Source organism: Alligator sinensis, unplaced genomic scaffold (genome assembly GCF_000455745.1).
Source record: "Alligator sinensis unplaced genomic scaffold, ASM45574v1 scaffold337_1, whole genome shotgun sequence".
Taxonomy (NCBI): Eukaryota; Metazoa; Chordata; order Crocodylia; family Alligatoridae; genus Alligator; species Alligator sinensis.
In genome coordinates this window covers 452451-473882 of record NW_005841927.1, presented here as the reverse complement: position 1 = coordinate 473882, position 21432 = coordinate 452451, and the positions used below count along the sequence as shown (strand labels likewise).

General features: G+C 57.3%; 1 protein-coding gene across 4 annotated transcripts in view; it reads right to left on the bottom strand.

The window, feature by feature from the left end:
• Positions 1–6: 6 nt before the first annotated feature.
• SLC9A1 (solute carrier family 9 member A1) overlaps positions 7–21432 on the bottom strand; it is a 54964-nt gene continuing 33538 nt past the window's right edge. For all 4 annotated transcript variants that reach the window (XM_006019234.3, XM_014517786.2, XM_014517787.2 and 1 more), the window contains 11 exons: positions 11877–12337; positions 8075–8325; positions 6411–6628; positions 5422–5624; positions 4631–4720; positions 4186–4256; positions 3320–3493; positions 3072–3186; positions 2185–2286; positions 1725–1797; positions 7–476 (listed from right to left, as the gene is read on the bottom strand). In XM_006019234.3, the coding sequence (XP_006019296.1) occupies positions 154–476; positions 1725–1797; positions 2185–2286; positions 3072–3186; positions 3320–3493; positions 4186–4256; positions 4631–4720; positions 5422–5624; positions 6411–6628; positions 8075–8325; positions 11877–12337 (2081 nt within the window). In that variant the 3' untranslated portion in view covers positions 7–153. The remainder of the gene's footprint in view (positions 477–1724; positions 1798–2184; positions 2287–3071; positions 3187–3319; positions 3494–4185; positions 4257–4630; positions 4721–5421; positions 5625–6410; positions 6629–8074; positions 8326–11876; positions 12338–21432) is intronic.

The following is a 21432-nucleotide window of genomic DNA, read 5'->3' as shown; positions in this document are numbered from 1 at the left end:
CCCCCTCCCACGGGGGTCTCCTCTTCCTCCTTGTCCACAGTGCCCCCCCCAGCCTGAAACCCAGCACCCAGGGGCAGGGGAACCCGGGGAAAGAGACAATCCACACGTATGCAACGGCACCCCTCCAGGCCGGATCCGGCTGCATGCCCACTGCTACTGCCCCTTGGGGATGAAGGGCTCCCCCTCCTCCGGCTCCGGCCGAGGCCCGGGGTCGCTCAGGCACCGCAGCATCCGCTGGTTGCTGGGGCTGTCACTGGTCCCCGGGGTGAAGACGTCGTCCGTGCCCGGGGAGGACGGCTCCTTGACCCGCATCACAAGGCCCTCCTCATCCTCCTCGGGTGATGGCGGCAGGCGGCTCATGCCCTTCATCTCCTCGTTCACCAGGTCGACTGACTCCGGGGACTGGGGCGATGCAGGGTCAATGGTGATGATGGGGAGGTTCTCCGAGTCCGGCTTGGGCTCGTAGGCCATTGGGTCTGCAGGGACAGGCACAGACAGCTGCCTCAGCACAGCATGGAGCTGCGCCCAGGGCCTCTGCTCACACAGTGCCCTGGGGAGCTGGGGGGGTTACCACCCACAGATGGACGGGGAAGTGACCTGAAGGGTCTAGTGGCTACAGAGGGAAATTATGGAAGAGGGCAGTCAGGAGTCTTGGGTTCTCCTCCCAGCTCTAGGAGACAATACACCCCGACCAGTGCTTCTCTACCCTTTATAGGCTCAAAGCTCCCCTTGTCAGACTCCAGGCCCCCCTTAGAAAATGCCAGCTCTCTACCGGCACTCATTGTTTGACTATGGAAAAGAGAGCGGAGCAGTTCTTCTGTTGCAAAGAGCACAGCGAGCCCACGACAGGGCAACATGTCGGTGACCCTCTGGATTCCTACTTGAAATGACTGGGCTGATCTTATGAATCACGTGTTGGTGTCTGCACACCTGACATCGCCCTGCGGCACCCTTGAAAGGATCCTGTGGCAGGGTTGTCCAGCGCTCTTTCCTGCCCAGGCAGGGGGTGGGACTCGATGATCTGTTGAGGTCCCTTCTGACCCTAGCATCTATGAATCCAACGAATGGATCCTTAAGGCTTAGAAAAAGAAGACCAACCCCTTTGCAGATGACCCCACAGGCCCAGCTGCACTTGCCCTGCTGGCTCGGGAGCCCTGGAGAGAAGTGGACGTTGCCGGCGCACTGTGAACACCGGCAAGGTAAGAAGCAGGGCTTGAGGGCCCTCGGAGGCGTAGGCCGCTCACAGGGAACATGTCTGCCCATAGGCACAACTGATCTGGCATCGTCCCTGTCCCTAGGGACCAAAGTCCCCTTGGGGGCAACCTGAGCTGCAGCAGCAGGCTCCGCTACAGCCTGGGGGGGTGGATTTCTGAGGAGCTGGACAAGAGAAATCAGCAAGAGCTTGAGCCAAGGTTGCAGGTTCAATCCCCAGCTGGATTAGATGAGCTCGAGGCCCCTTCCAGCCTTTCCTTCTCCTCTGTGAACTGGCCCTACGCATCTGTGGGTGGGGGTGAGGAGACAACCCCCTCCCAGCCAGGCCCAGCTCAGCCTAGGCGGCTGGTGCATGCAGGCAGCAGCACCTGGCTGTGTCGTGTGGAAGTGCTGCCCCCTGGTGGCCACACGTGGGACCCCACGGCTCCCAGCAGCGCCTCGGTAGGCCACCACCGAGGGGTGAGGATACCCCAAAAGATGCCCGTTTCCCGCGCCACCTGGCCCGTACGTACCTGAGCCAATGCGAGCCCTGGACATAGTGGGCGAGTCGACCTTGTGAGCCGGGACCGTCAGGTAATTGTTCATCTGGAAGAAGAAAAGAGGCAGTGCTGGGGCGTGAGCTCCAGTGTGCTGAGGCCAGGGGGATGGGGCAATGTCCCACAGGCGACTGGAAGGGGTCAGGGGAATCAAGGATACTCCTCAGAGAGGCTTCTGTGGGTGGCAGCTTGCTGAGGGCTTCCCTGGGGAGTGGCAGGCAGCCATCCCAAACCTACCCGTCCTCTGAAAAGAGAGCCTGCCTCCCTTGTCATGCAGCACCAGAACACCCAGAGCATCAGGACCCACTGCTGCTGGCTCCAGCTTGTCCAATCCCCTTCAGCGGGCATGAGTCTCAGCACAAAACGTGCCCTGCTGCCCCCACCAGCCCCTGTTCCAGCTGCCAGTGCCTGTCCATGTCTCCCCGTCCCCACGCACCTTCTTCTCCAGCTGCCGGACTTTCTGCCTCCGCAGCAACATCTGGTTCCAGGCTTCCTCGTAGGGGTCGGCCACCAGTGTGTGCCGGTTGTAGGATCGCAGCTGTGAAGAGCCCAGGACAGCAGACAGGGTAAGAAGGTGAAGCAGAGCCACAACCTGTCAGGTCCCGCAGACAGAGCTCCAGGGAAGGGGGTGAGGGTGAAGGGTGCTGTCCTGCAGGGCAGACGGGCCCAAGCAGGGACAGTGCCAGCTGCTGGGACGCAGCTGCATGATCAGGGGACAGCCAGGAGGGGCCTTCAGGAGTTTGTGGCTGAGCTCAGAGAACAAGCCCCAAGTGTCATCAGGTGCATGCCTGGCTCCCTTAGGGTTTCCTGGCAGCCCACCTTTGTATCTGGCTTGTATAGCAAAGCCCCTCTCAGCAGCCCCCCGAGGGAACAAACTGAGGCCATCCTCCTCAGCAGGGGGACGACTGCTCCCAGAGGCCTCCACACAGACCAGGTCTACGCTGTCCTATGCAGCCCCTGCCCCCCAGAGCTTACAGTGCAGCAAAGGAAGGCTGTTCCCCTCATGGTGCAGACATGGGAGACCTGGAGAGACCGAGAGACTAGCCCAAAGAGACAGAGGGAGCCCACAGCGCAGCTGGGAACAGACTCCGAGCCTCACTCCAGCCGTGGCACAGTCCAGCTCTCGTCTCTGTGCCAGTGCGGCCATTAGCCCAGCTGCCAGCCCACTGGGCTGCTTCGAACTGGCTGGGGCAGGCTGAAGAGCAGAGCTGGGAATAATGGAGGCAGGAGGCACTGGGAACATGGAAGGGGGCAGGGAGCGAACCATGTCCCAGGCTTCCTCCTGAGCCATGAGCAGGGGCTGGGGGAGGCCAGAGTCCTCACCCTCTGCCTGGTTTTCTGCAGGTTGTTACGCAGGATCTTCCTGATCTCCTCCTCCTTGTCCTTGGACAGGGCCGGGAGGATACGCTCCACAGGCAAGGTCTTGGGATGGATGTTTCTGCAAGAGGAAGAGGCAGCAAGTCTGAGCACCAGGCACCACGGTAGTGAGGGGAGAGGCTTCGGCCGTGGTGCCAGGAGTCACCTCTGTAAGATCCCTGCCTGCAGGCCGTGCTGGGCAGGGCAGTACTCACTGCATGGAGACTGTAGAGACTGCTGAGGGGATCTTGCCTATGCCCCCGCTCTCCACCAGCTCGATGGCCTGCTTCATCTCCATCTTATGGTAAAAGGCGATGAGCTGGGGCTCCTTGGAGCGCTCGCCCGCGATCAGGCACTTCTTCACGTACTTCTTGTTGAAGCGATTCAGCCTTCCCAGGGGGTCAGAGGAGCAAGGGACACATCAGGTGGGGGCCGCACAGCCCCTGTTCCACAGGAGGAGCGCACCACCCATGAGCTCCCTCGGCTTCCCCTACAGCCAAGGGCCCAGCAGATGGATCTCTTGGCACCTCCGAGTGTCAAGGACCCCAGGCCCCGACCCCCAGATCCTCAATGCAGCACTCGCAGGCACAAAGGACAGCTGCAAGGAGCCAACTAATGGCTCCATTCTCCTGTGGGTCCTTCCGGGCCTGAACACGGGGCAGAGGGGAGAGAATCCTGGCTCAGCTCGGGGACAGATAATACCCTGATCTCATTCAGCCCAGCTCCCAGGGCTCGACCAACCCTTCCTCACATGCTTGGGGAGCCTGGTGATTCTCCAGCACAGAGCAAGAAGCCAGAAGCTGGAGCCAGAGCGGGGTAAGGATAGGGGAAGGCATTTGGCTGGTGGAGAGGGAAACGCCCTCACACATCTGGAGCAGCAGAGTCCCCTACAGCTGTGTAATGCTCCTTTGCCCCTGACACCGGGGCTCTGTAGGTACTTACTGATGAATGGGGCAGGGGGAGCTGTGAGGTGTTGTATGTGCACATGGGACGTGGCATTTAAAATCCCTCCCTTCTCCCTTAGATTTGCCATCAGAGAACAGTGGAGACTCTGCCGGCATGAACAATGAATGGTACTCACTTGTCTTTCCAGTGGTGATGGCCGTAGTGACCACAGATATCCTCAATCCCAGTCAGGAGGTGGTCCAGAAACTGGAAAGAAGGCAAAGCATGTGACTGCCTCTTTAGCTTGACACTAGCAGGCCTTGGCCACACGCTTCCCCTCTCCCCACCAAACTACTCCCAACGTGGAACTCGCATGGGGCTGCACGGCCCGGATGACAGTGTGCTGACACTGGGCGCAGCTCTGGGCGGGGCCTCTGGGTGGCAGCACAGACCTGTGCCAGGTGGAGAACAGACAGAGGAGCCAGGCTGGGGCAGTGCTTCACCCGCAGCCCTTACCTTGGAGACCAACCCACAGGCGTTCCCGTCCTGGGACCCTGCCTGGTTGCAGCGCGAGGTGAAGCAGACAGAGGTCTGAGGTGGGGCGACTTGAGGGAGAGGTGCCGTGTGTGGGGAGCAGTTACCTGGGTGTGGATCTCCTCGTTGATGGAGCGTTTTGTCTCCTGCTTCTTCTTCACGGCCAGCAGGTCCACCAGCGGGCGGATGGTCATGCCCTGCAAAAGAGGGCCGGGTCACACCTCGGTCAGAGGCTTTGCTCACCTCTGAGAGGCCAGGAGAGGAGAGCAGAGCCGGCATCCCCTGGGGCTGGCCTCATCTCGAGGCTGGAGCAAACCTTGCCCTCCTGGAGTCAGCCAGCCTGGTCCACGTTCCCATACAGGACAACAGGTGCCTCAGGGATGTCATGAAGAGTCCCTAGTTTTCCTGCCACACCTATGGCCTAGGAGAGTCCAGTTGGGTCCCAGCACTGTGCAAAGCCCATTGCCCCCTCTGCTACAAAAGTCCAAGGGCTGTCCCCTCATCCTATCTGGGGACCTTTCCTTTCCAGACACATTAAAGCAATGCCAGCTGGTAGCTGGAGCTGCTGTGGACCTCCCCTGATCAGAGCCAGCAGAGCTTCAGAGCTCTTTGTCACTAGCGACCCCAGAGAGGTGTCACTCTCCCCCTTGCAAGGGCAGGCCAGCTGGGACAGGGTCCTCCGACTGCCACACCAGTGTACTCCCCGTGGGACCAGCCTTGCAAACACCCCGTGTGCTCTCCCACCCCCCAAACGAGCTTGTTAACAACGGCCATGCCCCTACCCAACTCTCGCTCAGTTGGCTGCAGTCAGGAGCTGCAGGAAGCAGACCCACATCCCTCACCTTGACACCCGGGCACCTGGCGACAGGCCCAGGGGGAACGGTGGAGTGCTGCCTACCTGCACGAAGACAGTGAAGAAGATGACGGTGATGATGGCCGTGAGGAACATGTCCCTCATGTTGAAGTGCGAGTAATCCAGGAGGTAGCAGAGCGAGAAGGCGATGGCCCCTCTCAGGCCCCCGTAGGCGATGATGAACTGGTCCTTGGGGGTCAGCTTCACAATGCGGAACTTGTTAATGAACCAGGTGAGGCCCAAGACACCTGCAGAGAGGTTGGGGGGACAGGGCAGGGCGGCTCCAGGTTACACAGGCCTGGCCTTGGTGAGACGCACCCTGAGGCCCCAGGGATGAGGGCAGCTCCTTCTAGACACCCAGCCACGCTCCTCCATCAGCCCCAGCAGCACTGGCTCTTTCCACAGGGACTGCCCCCATGGAGGAGTAGAATGAAGAGACTTCCAGGGGCAAAGCAGATGGTTAACGCTGGGCGCCGTGGGCTCCTCTATCTCCTGCCCACCACTGAATTCTGCCTCCCCATACAACTTACAGCCCCCTCTCACCTCCACGACCCCAGCCCCAGGCCTCTGACACAACACAGAGGACCGATCACAGAGCAGAGCCTACAGGGAAACTTCTTGTTGGTCTAGCACTGGACGCTGTCCCTAACAGAGGCTCCACGCAGGCTCCTGAGAAGCCAGCCAGGGGGGTCCCAAGAATACAGGCCCCAAAAGCATGGGTCAGTTCTCCCTAGCCTGTCGAGGAGACACTGGCCGCACACTCTCAAGCTGAGCTGTTTCTCCCAGCCAGGCCCCAGATCCAAGGGAGCTGCAAAAAGTCTCTGTGTTCTGGGGCTGGACTGGAGAGACCTGTCCCCTGCCCCATGCTGTCTGTAAAACCAGCACTGCACTCAGAGCTCCCAAACCCACTCAGGTCCATGACCCCAGGCAGGCTGGACCCAGGCCTTCTGGGTGTGAATGCATCTCAGACCATCCAGAAGCCCAGACCAGGGCTGCTCCCAGCCCCTTGTTCAACCAAGGCCCCAGCCCCTCACCTAACACCCTGGCAATGAGGCAGAAGAGCAGGGTGCTGATGACAAAGGTCCAGTTCCAGTAGTGCTTGCCCGCCACAGTGGAAACGCCGAGGAAGATGAAGATAAGCGTCTCGCTGACGCTGCTCCACATCTTCAGGAAGTACTTGATGGTGGTATGGGACTTGTGGGAGATATTGGCCTCCACATACGGGCGCATGACCACGCCGGCAGCGATGAGCCTGCAGGGGAAGGCAAGGAACAGCTCTCGGGGGCAGCCAGGGAAACTGGCACCTGGCAGGACTGGAAAACACTAGCCCCCTGTCCTGGAGCTTCCCCAGCTCCAGCTGTACCTCAGAGCTTTATCACAGCTCCCTGCATTAAACCTGGTAAAGAAGAGGCAAGGCACCAGGGAGTGGAAATCCTGCAGCAAGATTCAGGGAGGGAGAACCATTTTAACTTGGCCACCAGCTCCAGGGCCCCCGTCTAGCTGTCATGGGCAGGAGGCAACGTGTTCTCTGGAGCACCAGGTCGGGGAATCCCTCGGTACCACACGCGGATTCTGTCTGAGGTGCGAAGCTCTGTGTAGCTCCAACTGCAGCCTCTGTTTTTATTGCCTGGAGTTTGCTGTCCCCCTCGCTCTTCCTCTCCACGACGACCACAATTCCCCAGGGAGGCTAGTACACAGCCCCGGCTGTGGACTTTAGCATATGCCTGCATCAGCAATGTGCCACGAGATCGCTTAGAGCGCATGCGCCTCTGCAGTCAGTGCCAAGATGTGCATGCTTCTCCTGCAGCACCTGTGGGGTTCTCACCCTATACTCAAAGGGATGCACTCCCTCATGCTCCCTACAGGATAAGAGCAGACACACGGGAGCTACTGCAAGGAATGATGGGGGCTGCATCCTCCCATGCCTGGGGGCACTGACACAGACAGCAGCTCTGAGCATGCCTTGGGCGTGGTGCCTCCACTAGCGGACTGGCATGGGAGTCCCCTAAGAGAGGAGCAGAGCTGAGCACGGAGTTTGCTCTCAGCCATCTTCAGTCCCTGCAGCAGGGAAAATCCCATCAGGGCTCCAGAGAGCAGGGTGGGCTAGCAGGGCAGTGCTTCTAGGTAGACCACCTCTTGTGCACCTAGAAACTCCAGGCCAAACCCCTCGTGCCCACCTGTTTATTTGCTTACAGCTGTCAGGCACCTCCTGAAGGGTTACACTTTGTACCAGGAGGCTCCAGCCTCTGGCCAGGTTCTAGGAAAGGGCATGTCTAAGCTCAAAGAGTCAGGACAGGATGCTGGGGACAGACAGGTAGCTGGAGGGGTCCAGCTCCCAGGTTGAGGAACCAGGCAGGTGGGCTACAACCTGGGTATGTGCCGAGAGACCCCTGGCCTGGGCCTGGGACAGTGCTTAGATTCTGGCTTAGACTCCAGATGCTTAAAAACAGCGCAAGGGATTCAGCAGCAAGGCTCCCTGACAGCAATCACGTGAGTGGCCAGCAGGGGACGTGCCAGCAGGCACCACTGTGGCCGACAGCAAGGTTTCTTGCATCTCTCTCTGAAGTCAGAGGCTACAAACTGGCGTAGCTGGATAGCAGGTCAGCCCCATCTTGGATGTGGCCCTAGCACAGCTTCATGCCCTAACCAAGCCAGGGCAGCATGCCCATGCCAGGGGTTGGTACTGGGTGCTACTCACGCCATGATGCCGGAGAGGTGGAAGAGCTCAGCCGACAGGTAAGCCATGTAGCTGTAGAGGAAGACGAAGAGGGGCTCGATGACACGGATATGGGAGGTGAAGCGGGAGGTGAAGGCTGCAACGATCCCGTAGATGATGCCGATGAAGACACCGCCCAGGGACACCACGAAGAAGCTGATGAAGCCCAGGAGGATGTGGATGATGGTCACTTGTTTGATGTTAGCAAACTCCTCAAAGAGGTGGTAGAGCACCTAGAGGGGCGAGGAGAGGATGGGATGGGGGGTCACTTCAGTGAGGCAGCTGCACTCCCATACCACATGAGGAAAGCAGGATCTTGCCTGAGAAGCCTTCGTAAGACCCACATCAAAGGACCTGAGCCTTTGTATCCAACATGCCACAGGCCATACCCATGCCCCCAGGTTCCCTGCCAAAGGGTGCACCCCCTGTGGGGGTTGCAGCCCTAGAGCATTTGCTTAATCAAAACTCATGCAAAAATGTTAGCAGCTGCTCTGTAGGGCAAGACATCAGACTTCAGGACACAGAGCTGGGGAGGGGCAAGGGGCCAGCCCTTGGGGGCACACTCCCATCTGGTTTGCTGGTGCTCTGCTTGACCTTAGCACCCTGTGAGCAGGGGGCACCATGCACAGCTGGAAATCTAGATGTGATTCTGGCCAGGGCTTCCCTGTGCTTGGGGCTGTACAGGCCCAGCGAGGCATGGCCTCTGATCCCAGGAGCTTACAGTCTAGGTAGACAAGACAGAGGAATGCTGGGGGGACTTGCCAAATGCCAGCTGGAGGTACACATGGACTGGAGAACTGGGAGCAGCCCTGGGTCGCACAGCTGACCTGAGACCAGATGCCATCTCATAGCTAAAAAGGCAGCTCCACAGCTGGAACTGCAGCATGGTGGTGGCTGCTTCCAGCCGGAGCACCAGCCAGCCAGCCAGGTGCCAAGGGACGTTTTCAAATGGTGGCTGAGACCCCAGGTGCAGGATCCCAACACTTGGCTAAAGCATCTTCACAAGAGGCAGCTCTCGCGAGCCACAGCGGAGCCACGGGCCTGGTTTCATCCATGTTTGGGATCTTACCGACCTGCGAGCAGGCAGCCAGGTACTCCCGCAGGCTGGCAGGGTGGGGAGTCCAGGGCAGAGTAGAGCACATGTCACTTTTCACTTCCCCACCAGGTCCTGGCTGCTCTTTGTGGGGTGCAAACAGCTGACAGGACATTTGGTAATACTCGGGGAAGCCATAAGTAACAAGAAAACTGGGGTTTAAAGGCTGTAGAGAAGGACTAGAAAGGAGCCAACATCCTGCAGAAACCCCACAGGCAGAGCCACATGCCAGGGCGTGGGAAGCTGCTGCTTGTCTCCGCAGGGCTGTGCTATTTCTGCCCTGCCAGGAGCTCTCCATGGCCATGTTCCCCGCGTCTCGCCTGGTGGAAGAATCTGTTACCCCAAGTATCACATTAAACTCCAGTCTCCTTTTCTATGAGGGGCTCAGCTACTGCAGCACCCTGAGCCAGGACACAGCCTCAGCATGACCTGAACTCGGGCCCTGGTCAGAACTGGTGGATGGTGCAATAAGCCAAGTAATGGGAGCAGCAGAATGAGTCCCTGCGGAGGGCCCACCTGCCTCGCAGAGATGGGGTGAGTGAGCCATGCTCCCACCCTGCACATGCTCCAAGAGAAACCCACTGGGCCCCAGGACCCAGGGAAGGGCTGGACATGTACATGCAGCACATGTCCAGGTGTAGGCAGACCGTCAGAGCGGTCACAGGCGCCCCTAGGGCATGGCATAACGCAGGGATGAAGCTGGAGGCTGAATATGACAATCCAGGCTCTGGTACGAGGCCTCATGCCAGCTCATCGCAGCGGCCTCCCAGAGAGGATGTGGTGGGGGGATTTCCTTCTGACACAGAGCTCTCTTGCTCAGGCTCTCACAAGCCCTGTGTGAAGCGGTGCTCGCAGCATCTTCATGGGCTGACTGAGTGCCTCAAGCCCAAACCACAGCTTGGCAACACGACACTTCCTCCAGATAAGTGGAGGGCCCGTCGTCTTCCTCAGCATGTCATCCGTCTCCGAGAGGAACATGTTGCATGGGCAGTGCTTGCCAGGCTTTCTACTGCATAGAGAGCCAACAGGTCGCTGGGTCTCGCTACAGCTGTGCAGTGTATTCTTAGCAGCTCTACGTGGGACTGCCCCGTGCAGCACTGCAGCAGCACGGCTTTGGTCCCGGGAGGGGGAGACCCACGGGATGTGTCTACATGGCTATGGGATGCTTGAGGACAGTGGACCTGAGAGATCCCTGCAGCCAAGATCTCCTGGCCCTGGGATCTAGTGACAGCAGGAGGGACCTGTTTGGAGAGACTTGCAGGGACCCTGGGTCAGCTGCCTGCCTTCTCCTGCAGGTGCCTGTATCAGTCCATTATTATATCTGGACTTGGGGATGGGATTGTCATGCCTCCAAGACCAATACCAAGTCCTAGGCAAGGCCTGCAAACTTCCGGGCATTCCCAAACCTACACACTCCCTTTGGTCTGTATTTGATCAAACAAATTTCTCCGCACCCTTCCCAGAAGAATCAGTGCTCAGCCCCCTGCCGCTGCCAACATGCTTGCTAGCAAGCCCTGTATACCAGGAATCACTACTGCTGCTCCAAGCCAGACACAGGGCACCCAGGAGCACTGAACTCAGTTCAGAAATGAACCCTGCACCAGCTGGGCACATCATCCAAGCCCCTGGCGAGCTCTGCCCTGGAGGGTTGGTGCTGGGCTGTGGGTTGCCGGATCCAGGCAGCAGCACCAAGCAAAGTAATTGCTCCCATTTCCTTCCCATGTCCTTGTGGGAGGGCTGGCAGTTCTGCCCTCCATCCGACAGCTCAGCATTTCTATACAGATGATACAAGAAATCCCCCAGCCTGCTGGCGGGGCGGGGGGACGACGACGACTCAGGGGTGCTCTCCAGCATATATGTCTGCTCTAATGTTTAAATTGATATAAAGAGCTGGTGTACCCCGATAGCAGAGATCTCAGCAATAGAAAGGGAGAGAAAGGAGAGACCCCTGTCCCGGGTGGCATGTGCCAGGCCCTGCCAAGACCCAGGGGACGGGAGGAACGGCATGCAAAGAAACACAGAGCTCCAGAGGGCTGGACTCCAGCCGGAGAGTGCTCCTACGGGGAAAAGTGCTGGGAGGCGGAGCGGAGCCTGCTGCTTTGGGGCCAAGTGACGGCACATATCTCAGCGAGGCTCTGCTTCCTGTTGGGATCCGCTCCCTCCTATCCGGCTGCAACAGTGGAGGGAGATCAGCGAGGTCCCTCCTTGCAGGGCAGGGCTCTTACCGACCACAGTAAGCTGTCTTGCCCTGCACGCTCGCCTCACCTGGAGGGCATCAGTGCTCCAAGGGAGTGAACACTGCATGAGTATTACTGCTGTTGGCACCTCACATCTCATCCCTGACTGCAGCCGTGCCCTGCCAGTGGAGACCTGAGTTTAGCGGCTGTGGACAGAGGCTCTTTGCCTAAGTGCTTCCCCCTCTGCGTGACGAAGAAGAGAGGGCTTTCTCTCCCAACCCTTAGCAAAAAGACCTATGAAGCCCTGGACGAGGCTAGATCAACTCAAGTCCATGGGGCTTAGGCTAATACAACGCTTCAGCTCCAGGGCTGGAAAGGAGAGTCAGGGTCAGCCGAGGATCCACCCCACATTGCAACGGAGACTCTACAGCCTCCCAGCTTGCTCCCACCAGCCCGGCACCATCAGGGCTCCCTCAGTCTCAGGACCTTGCCCACGCGCGAGAGCTTTACTTACAACGGTGACAGCATCATTGAGCAGGGATTCCCCAAACACCAGGATGTGCAGGAGCTCGTTGATGTGGATCTCCTCAAAGACGGCGAGCACCGCGACGGGGTCCACGGCCGAGATGATGCTGCCGAAGAGCAGGTTGGCCAGGAGGCCGATGTGATTGAGGCCGGTGCCGCCGATTTGGCACACCGCGTACATCAGCCCGCCGAGGAAGAAGGCGTTCCACAGCGTCCCCACCACAGCGAAGATGAGGATGGTGCCCAGGTTCTCCGTGAACTGGCGCAGGGGCAGGAAGTAGCCGGCATCCAAGATGATGGGTGGGAGGAGAAAGAGGAAGAAGATTTCGGAGTTCAGGATGGGGGGGCTCTCCCCCACGCCTTTGATGAGCCCCCCGACCAGGAGGCCCACCACAATGAGCAGGCAGCTTTCCGGCACAATGTTGGACACGGAGGGAATGACGTGGAAACCTGGGGAGAAGAGAACATGGCATCCATGTCACAGCAGGCAGCCCTTCCTCTCCCTGGGCTGTCAGCAACCACCAGCTGCAAGATGTGCGTTTGGTACGTTAAGGAAAGATCATCTCGCAGCGAAGGCACTGGGCTGGGATTCGGGGAGCTGGGGGCCATCCCTGGCACTGCTGCTGTCTCTCTGGGCGAACCTCCCCAAACCTTCTCTGTGCCTCAGTTTCCCCTTGCCGTAAAACGAGCAACGGGACTAACATGACCCGGCACAAAGCACAGAGAAACATGGCTGGAAGGGACCTCCAGAGGTCATCTAATCCAACCCCCAGCCTGAGGCAGGATCAGCCCTATCCAAGCCAACCCCATACATATCCGTCATCTAACCTCTTCGTAAAACTACTGCCACCCCTGACACAACACAAGACGTAACACCAGAACCTGCCACCGGTCGAGCAGGGGAACAGAGCAGCCAATGTCCTGCTTTGGTAAAAGGTCTTTAATATACGCTCAAGAGATCCCAGGTGCCGTGAACTGGCGCGCTACGCTCAAGAGATCCCCGGCCATGCCTCTGCTGCAGAGGAAGGCAAACCCTCCACAGTCTGTATTAGTCTGACCGTGGGGGGAAATTCCTTCCTGCCCCCCCCAGTGCAGCATCTGACCCTGAGCAAAGGGCCAAGACCCTCTAACCAGGACCCTCCGGCTTTGAGTCCCAGCAGGAGCACTGGCACAGCCAGGTCCTCCATGCTTGTTCCCAGGTCAGGAAATAGTAGAAGCTGGGAATTTCTCCAGGCAGGAGCTACTCTGCAGCCACAGCAAGACAAGGCCTCCCCGGCATGGGATGAAACCCCAGTCCAGTGCAAGAACAGACCCAGCGGCTGGCCGCAGCCACTCGGCTAATGAGAGCGATTGAACTTGCACCCGCATGTGCACCCGTCTTTCTCTCCGCCCACGCCACACAGGGACAAAAGGAACTAGGCCAAGTGCTAGCAACACCTGCTTATTAATCTCCCCGGATGCCAGCCTCCCAGCACCTCTAGCGCTCACGCTTACAGCAGCCCTTGGCACTAGGAAGCACAGCAAAAAAAGCAGCCATCCCCTGCATCCCCTCTGGCAGGGGCAAAGCAGCTGAACCTGTATTCAAACAGGGAGGACCTGTATTAGTCCCTCCTGTGCTGGACCGGAGGGGCTGGGACAAAGAAGTGGGTCTGTGTCCCCAACACCCACCTTCTCCAGCCACCCCCACCACCCCCCCATTCCCTCCAGCGCTGCGGCAGTCTGGGGACCAGATTAGACTGGCACTCCAGTTAAAAGACATTTTACCATGCTATCATGTCAGCCACTTTCCCCCGATGCCGACAGAAGGATTTCAAATCTGTAATTCCCTGGATAATACCCAGGACTTCTCTTTTTGTCACAGTGAGGCAGCTTTGCTGCCCTCCCGTTGCCTGGCACAGGAGCTGGTTTTAAATGAGAGATCGCAGAGCTGCGTTGCATCTTGGCCACTTTGTTCTCAACTCCCTTCCGAGCTTGCGGAGGCACCATCTGTTCCCAGCAATGTGGCAAAGAAAGAAAACCTTCCTACCGAGGGAAGGTGTCTAAATGTTCAGTCTCTGTGGAGCCTTGGAAGCGAATGGACTTTTTGCTCCAAGTATGTACAGCGCCGTGCGCACCAGAGCTCCCAGCCGGGCGCTCCTGGCTGCTGCTGCAATCACAGAAGCAGAAAAGGCAGGCTGGAAAGGCCCTTGAGTTCAACCCCTGCTCGAGGCAGGACCAGCCCCAGCTAAACCATCCTAGCCAAACGTCTTTCCTTTCTCATATCCCAGAGCCGTTCAGCTGCTCTTCCCAGGGGAGGGCTCCTTCCCAGCCTGCCCACCGGCGAGCACCAGGGACACTGGTGGGAGTGGGGGCAGAGACAGCCCAGCAGAGGGGCAGTCATATGGGCTAGGCACCGACTTCAAGGCAGGTGAGCTTGCATGCAGGGTTGTTAGGTACGGAGGAGAGCGCAGTGACTTTGCACGCTGCCCATCCTGCCCCGGGGCCAGCCAGGGCTGGGAGCAAGCTTTCTGCCAGGTGGAGAGCTCAGGCTACTCGGCTTCTGCCAAGAGACCACATGGTCCCAGCGTATGCCCAGATCCTGTCATGTCCTCAGGTTCCTCCAGCCCCATTATCCAGAGACCTGAAAGGTCAGAGTTTCTGTGCCCCATGTCCAATGTGGTCTCCGCCGGCACCACCCCTCAAGGAGCACCTTTGCCAGAACGGCTTCCAGGCGGCTGCGGTTCACCTCCGCACACCTGCTCCGCCGCTGCCAGTGGCGGCCTAGGAGGAAGGAGGAGGCTGAAGGACTCCCCCTCCCTCTCAGCATCCGCTGGGGGCACTGGAAGGAGCTGCGTGGGAACGGATCCGGCTCCTCCAGCAGACACGCTGAGCTGGAACAGATTGCAGCGCCGGGGCTGTGAGAACTGACCCGGCTTCAACCTGCAGCCGGAGGAGGGGGTGAGCTCCTGCTGGGGCAGGGCTAGCGTGCTTCTGGTCGCACAACTGGCCCTGTGGCTTTAGGACAGAGGCCAGCAACCCCGGGTCCTGCCCACCACACTAAGCGCGGGGTGCTGGGACACAGGCCCTGCTCCCATTACGGTGCCCAGGCCCCAGACGCTGATAGCGCTCGGTGCAGGACCCCGGCAGCATCTCTCGGCTCTACCTGAGCCACCCACGGCAGCACGTCTGAGCTGCAGGCCCACTCGCTGCACAGCCCCTCAGTCGACGCTGGCTAAATACATCCAAGCACGGATAAAACCCAGCGCCAGCCGTGCAGCACCTCCTGCTCGGTCCCCGAGGACTCTGATAAACAGGAACATTCATGAGCAAATGCAAATGAAACATTTACAGGCTTTTTGTGAGGCCCTAAAAATAAACTCACAGGGGCTATGTCTTCATTATGCCTCTGATCCTACTGAATCTCTGCACATCTCTCCCCTCCCCTCTCTCCAGTATTTTTAGAGCATTTGAAAGTTTACTTCTATCTGTCTACTGCTGCGATGCCATCATCACGATTACCCATGCCAGCCAGGCAGCCACGGGGAGCAAGGAGCCTCGGCCCATCTTGCTGTGGCTCCAGGGGTATGGAACGGGAACGAGCAGATGCAGAAGGTTGCACAGAGAGGCGAGTGGGTGGGAGCGGTCCCTGCAGTGCAGCAATACAATGCGGGGACGTATTACCAAGCTCTGAGAACAAACAGCACCTGCCATCTAATCTCAGCCCCGACGCGGACTGCCCGTGGGATCACGAGGAAGTCATTTTGCCTCCATGCCTCAGCTTTCCCATCCATAAAGTGGGGATAAGATCCCCCACACTGCTTCGCCTCTGAGAGGGACTCGGTGAAGGTTGAGAGCTGATTTCAAAGGAATGTGGAAGATGAAGGTTGCTACCCGATAGCTGGGGAGCTATGTAAGCTGGTCCAACGTGCCACGATGGAGCTGGCTCAGGACACCAGAGCTCCCCAGCATCCCCTCCATATCATGCCATCCTATTACCAAGGGAATGCTCCCTTGCTGGGAGCTCCCAGCCCTGCTGGCTCTCGGTGTGTGCTGTATGTCAGAGGGGAGCGCAATGCATCCATCCCTTGCTGAGAGGAAGGCACTAGCCCCGGCTGGTTCATCCACAAGCCCCTTTGGGCAGAGGATCAGGCTCTGGATGCAGCGTCTGCTCTGCTCACAGCAGCTCCTCTTGGGAACATACAGGGCAGGGGCATCAACCACAGCTATTTTTCCATCTCTTCCATAGCTTAACCCAGAGAGGATTGGCCTGGGGTCTTCGTGTACCTTGTGCCCTTCCCTTCCTGCCAGGGGTGGTTGTCACATTGCTCTTCAAACACCTGCCACATTCCAGACCTGGGCTGCACCAGCCTTGGCTGCCTTGGTTTCCAGTGGGAGAGAAGGGCCTAGGTGAACACTTGGCTCTGGACATGCCTCATGCCAGAAGCTCAGGGCTGCCCTTATTTTAACTGCTGCTTTAAAACCGAGTCCAGGTTCACTCTGATCCTCGGGGAACAGGATGAAAAAACACGGCACGGTGGCTTGAAGAGCATGTTGGGCATATGTGGTCCAGGGAAAGTATTCAGATTGCAGTAGCATCTTTACTCACTGCAGGCGGGGGCTGAAGCCCCTTCATGCTAAGCACTGTGCAGATCCAGGACAACAAAACAGTCCAAGCCCCAAAGCCCTGCCAATCTACCAGCCTCTTCTGCATGGACACAAGTGACACAGGAGCCCATTGCTGCTACCTGTTCAATGCCAACGCCTCTTGTCCCAAGCAGTGCTTCATTATCACCTGCAGCAAAAGGCACAAGGCTGATGCTCTGGAAGGTCCCTTACAAAAAGCCCCAGCCGGGGAAGATGCGCATGTAAAGCAGGAGTTACCACGCGACTCGTGCTGGATGCACGGGGAAGAATAAACAGCCTTCCTGTGCTAATGAGCTAGGAGCAGGAACAGAGAGAGCCAGCTCGCACAGAAATGCTCCAGCCTAATTTCGGCTGCTGCTGGAACGCTGCGGAGAAGTCCCCGGGGCCGGAGACGTTTGCAAGCAGCCACAGTGAATGCCATAAAAACTATTAAATGCAAGAAAGCTTAAGTCAACAAGGATGCCGAGAAATCAGCCAAACAAGGAAAGGAAATCCAGACATTAAAAGTTTCTATGAAAACACTGCCCCTGTCCACGTCAGGCATCCTGCATGCGCAGACAAAGCAGCTGACTATGGAAGACGGAGGCAGAGAAACTATTACCCGCACGCAACAGGACCAGGCTTAGGAGAAGCCAGAACTGGCTTTCCTAAATAGCCTTCTCCACCTCAGCTTCCGGGGAATTAAATGCACCGTCAGCTTTTAAAGGCAAGGAGAATATTACAGCACCTAAAATTTAAGAAGCTTTTGACAATTCAGGATTGTATTGAGGACGCATCTTCTCTGGAGGAAAAAAAAAAAGTGCTTTTGTATCCAGACTGCAGTCTCTATATAATTTCCAAATGGAGACCAGACACACAGAGATTTAATTTTTTTTTTTTAAACTGAAAACCCACCATCTGGGTTTCCCTTCACTAGCCATATCAGACTGAAAACACTAAGTTCTTTCCACTGGGATATTGCACTGAGATCGTTAACTTAGGGTAGAAATAAGCAGCCTTTTTTTCTCTCTCTTTTTTTTTTTCCAGCACAAGTCAGCAAGCATCCGCAGCTGCCCAGCATGCTCAGCGGTCTTAGCTCCAGGATGTCACTTAAAGACAAATAGAAGTTGCTCTGTTCAGCTCTGGCAAAAGTTCCCTTTTAAGCTGTTCGTGACTGAGATCCAGATGCTACCGCTGATGACGTGTGTAGGGCGCCGTGTCCCTGGGGAGCTCACTGGACAATTCTGTTGTGCGCTACCAGCGCAGGATCAGGGCCTTGGTAAAGCACTTGGATAGCTCCAGATGAGATATTGCAAAAATATTTATTACTACCAGAATAACTTTGGAGAGATACAGATCTGCTTTCCTTCGGACCGGCTTGCTTTTTGTCTTCCTTACAGAGAACTAGGCTAAAGCAGCTGTATCCAGCAGCCGCAGATACAAATACAGGCATTACACGAGCGATCGTTTCCAGCCAGCGTGCAATCAGAAAGGCATTTCATTTCTCGGCTCTAATGACTCTGAGAACTGGGATGCAAATTTTCTTTCTTTTTTTTTTCCTGAGGAAAAACACGGACCAGGTCTCTTCCAGGATGAGTCTCAGGCCTAAGACAGGGGATGTCCAAGGTGATAGGAGCGGGGGGGAAAAAAGCCTGTTAAGACTGAAAGCTCCAGTCTCACGCTTTGTGGTCACGTTCAAAACCAGCGAGTGCGCTAATGAGCTCCTGATGAAAAACGCAGCATAGGAGGGGTGATTTTGCAACCAGAGTTAACGTTTGCAGCAGTGCAGCCAAGATACAGGCAGCCCAATTTTATAGCCTTGCCTGGGGGCAGTTTGAGGGCATTCTCCCCTGCCCCAGCCCATTCATGACCTTTGGGTAGCTGGCTGTTCGGGTCACTTATTTCCCCCCACAACCACGCACACACCTAAGAACAATATGCTGGCCACGGCCAGCTGAACCAGATGCATCGGGACTCTTGATCTTGCTCGGGGTGCTGGCGGTGACAGCCTAGGTTATAGCCAGTTGCAAAGCCTGAAAGCATCCAGCCACGCTTAGGAGACAGGATGGAATTAGCAATGCTGAGCAGGAAGGGGGCTGGAAAGGAAAGGGAAGCCGAGTATTAGGATGGGAGCGGGAAAGAGCCTCAGAGAGGGGCCGGCATTTCCTCCCCTCCCATCCCAAACCCCTGCCTTGCAGGAGGCAGGGCAGGCTGTCTAGCGCCCGTAGTTTGCAATCTCTCTTTAATACGAAATAAGATATCTCCTTCCCTGCCACGTCTGTTATGGGCTTCCTCTGCCTGCTACTCGCCGATGGCCAAGACAGGATGCTGTGCTAGGCGGGCCCCCCCTAGTCCCTACCCGCGTTACCACGATGCTTAAATGCCATGCAGTTGGAGCTGCTCTGTTAACTTCTGCCTGCCAGTTTATCAGGACCAGCGAGTTCCTGCCACTCCTCGAAGGGGAGAAGCCAGGCTTCAGGAGGCTTATCGTGATTTCAAGTCCAATAAAATGGAGCAGGAAAGTCAAATAACCAGGAAGGGGGGGGGAGGCAGAGAATGAGGAAGCGGCTAGTGAGAGCAGAGTTTGCACAGGCAGGGAGTGCTGCCCAGCAGCCCTTGGATGGGACAGACTCATTTATAACCCAGGCCACAGCTCCAGGCAAAGCAGAGATGAGGCCAGGCCTCCAAAGTCCTAGGCTGTTGCTACGACCACTAGGCCATCTCTAAAGGCAACCATCAGTGGTGGGTAAGTGTCCAACAACAGGCCCTGCCATCTGCAGCCAGCCACTTCCAGGACTGGGTTCTCTGAACATCGAGTCCTGCTATACTGCAGCATACGCACATCAGTCTTCATGCATCTCTGATGGGTTAGCCCACATTCAAGAGAGAGAAACTGAGGCAGGGAGAGGCAGTCTGATGCCCAAAAGCAACACGTCCACCCTGCTAGAGAGAGTGGGGGATAGAGGAAAAGCATCCAAGAGTCCTCATTGTCTGACCCACCTACCCAGCCACACGGCTTTTGCAATGATCAGATATTTTACAGCAATCGCCCTTTTCAAAGAGGGCTGAAGAGCAAGGACGGGTAGATGGGATCCTCCGGCGTTATTAAGCGGAGGTCCTAGACATCAGACCTGTTGCAGGATAAAACTCCCAAAGCTTCAAGCCTCTGTGGACTCCAGCACGCAAGTGGACAGCTCCGCAGACAGCCCGCACAGCCCGCAAAAGGAACAAGCACCGCAAAGTGAAATCATGCGTCCTCCCTCGCCCTGCAAGCATCACTCCGAAGCGGGGGTTAATGAGATGTTAGCCTGAACGTAGGCTGGAAGAACACGCGCTCGGGAGACTTCTTCCACCTCCAGACTCTGCAAAGCCAGCTGGTACAGACAGCAGAGGATAGGAAGCAAAAAAAAAAAAAGTTTGTCTGCAGCAAAACTGCAGCGAGCAGAGTAGTTCAGCCCCTGCGAACATGGCCATGTTACCAAAGCAGGCCTGTGGCTCTGCCTCTGCAGGGGGGAGGCATCGTGGAGCTCATCCCATCCACGTTCCAGGTGCGGCACAGGGCAAAGGCACCAGATGCTGAGAAACGAAGTCATGCAGATGGGGAGCGGAGCATGCTCAGAAGAGCTGCCCTTCTGAAGGACACTGCAGATAGCTCGCTCCAGCAAGGCAAAGCTGCGTGCACACCTCGGGACTTCGTGCAACACGCACCCTATTAGCAAGGCTAGCTTAACCCTTGAGGGAGCTGGGGTTAGCAGGCAAAGCCCCTCCAGCCAGAACCAGGCATGAGGCTGCTGCTTTCCTTGGACCTTAGAAAGCACCAACATTCACCGCGGACCGCTCTGCATGCTCCCATGTCTCCGGTCCCTGATGACATCCTATGCTGCTGCCATATGGAGGTCTGGAAGGTTCTTTCTTTCCCATATGAAGGGGACAGGGAGGTGGTCACTTTGGTCATGGAGAACCACGATCCTGTCCTAGGCCCGGAGAACATCACCCATGGGAGCTAGTGCAATCATCGGACAAAGCAGTTACCCTGACCCACCGCAGGTACCGACACCACGTGGCCTCTATTACCTGGAGAACCACGGGCCCACTCCGGCTGCTGTGCTGCACCCCCACATTTCCCCCCTTTTCCTGCACCTGGTCAGCTGGAGACTCTGACTGTCCACATCCATTTCCACACGCAAGATCGCTTCCCTATTGCCAACCCCTTCCCCTCCAGCCCGAGGCACTAACACATCACTCACATCCACTGCCAGGGCTCACCAGCCTACATTAGGACATGCTACCGAGCACCGGGGCAAAGGTGCCACCTTGCACAAAGTGATGGTTGCACACTTTGGAGCTGCCGGTGGACGCCTTAGGACAGCACAAGGTCTAACTCTGGCACACAAGCATCAGAGAGGACAGAGGAAAATGCAAGCAAAGCAAAGCGTCGTCTCGCATCACACACTCCCGACTGAGCCATCTGTAGTAGTACAGGAGCGAGGAGGGCTCCTTGGCACGCGGAGGGAGGCCTGGGCCTCAGGACTCCTCCGTTCTATTCCCAGCTCCAACGCTGCTGACTCACAGTTTCCAAGAGCCACTGACTTCACCCTTGTCATCCCCATTTAAATGTAAGCAAGAGCTCTGAGGCTTCGTTAGTGTTTGCAAGTGTCCAGAGACCCTGCAGAACTGCAAGAGATGACTCTTAATTGGCACCCAGCCTTTCTGTGCATTTGGGAGCCAGCACCTGGCTCCACTAATGGGATGTGGATGGGGAGGGGGAGAGCAGGAGCAGAGAGCTCCCACCCCCAGGACGCCTGCTACCTGAATTCCTATTCCAGCCTCCCCGTTATGATGAAGAGCCCTCCCTGGTAAGGTAGGGCGCTTGGAAACCCCCATTATTCATTTATATAGGAGGGGTCCTTAAATCCAGAGGGAGTTTGGGGGCTTCTCTTCCT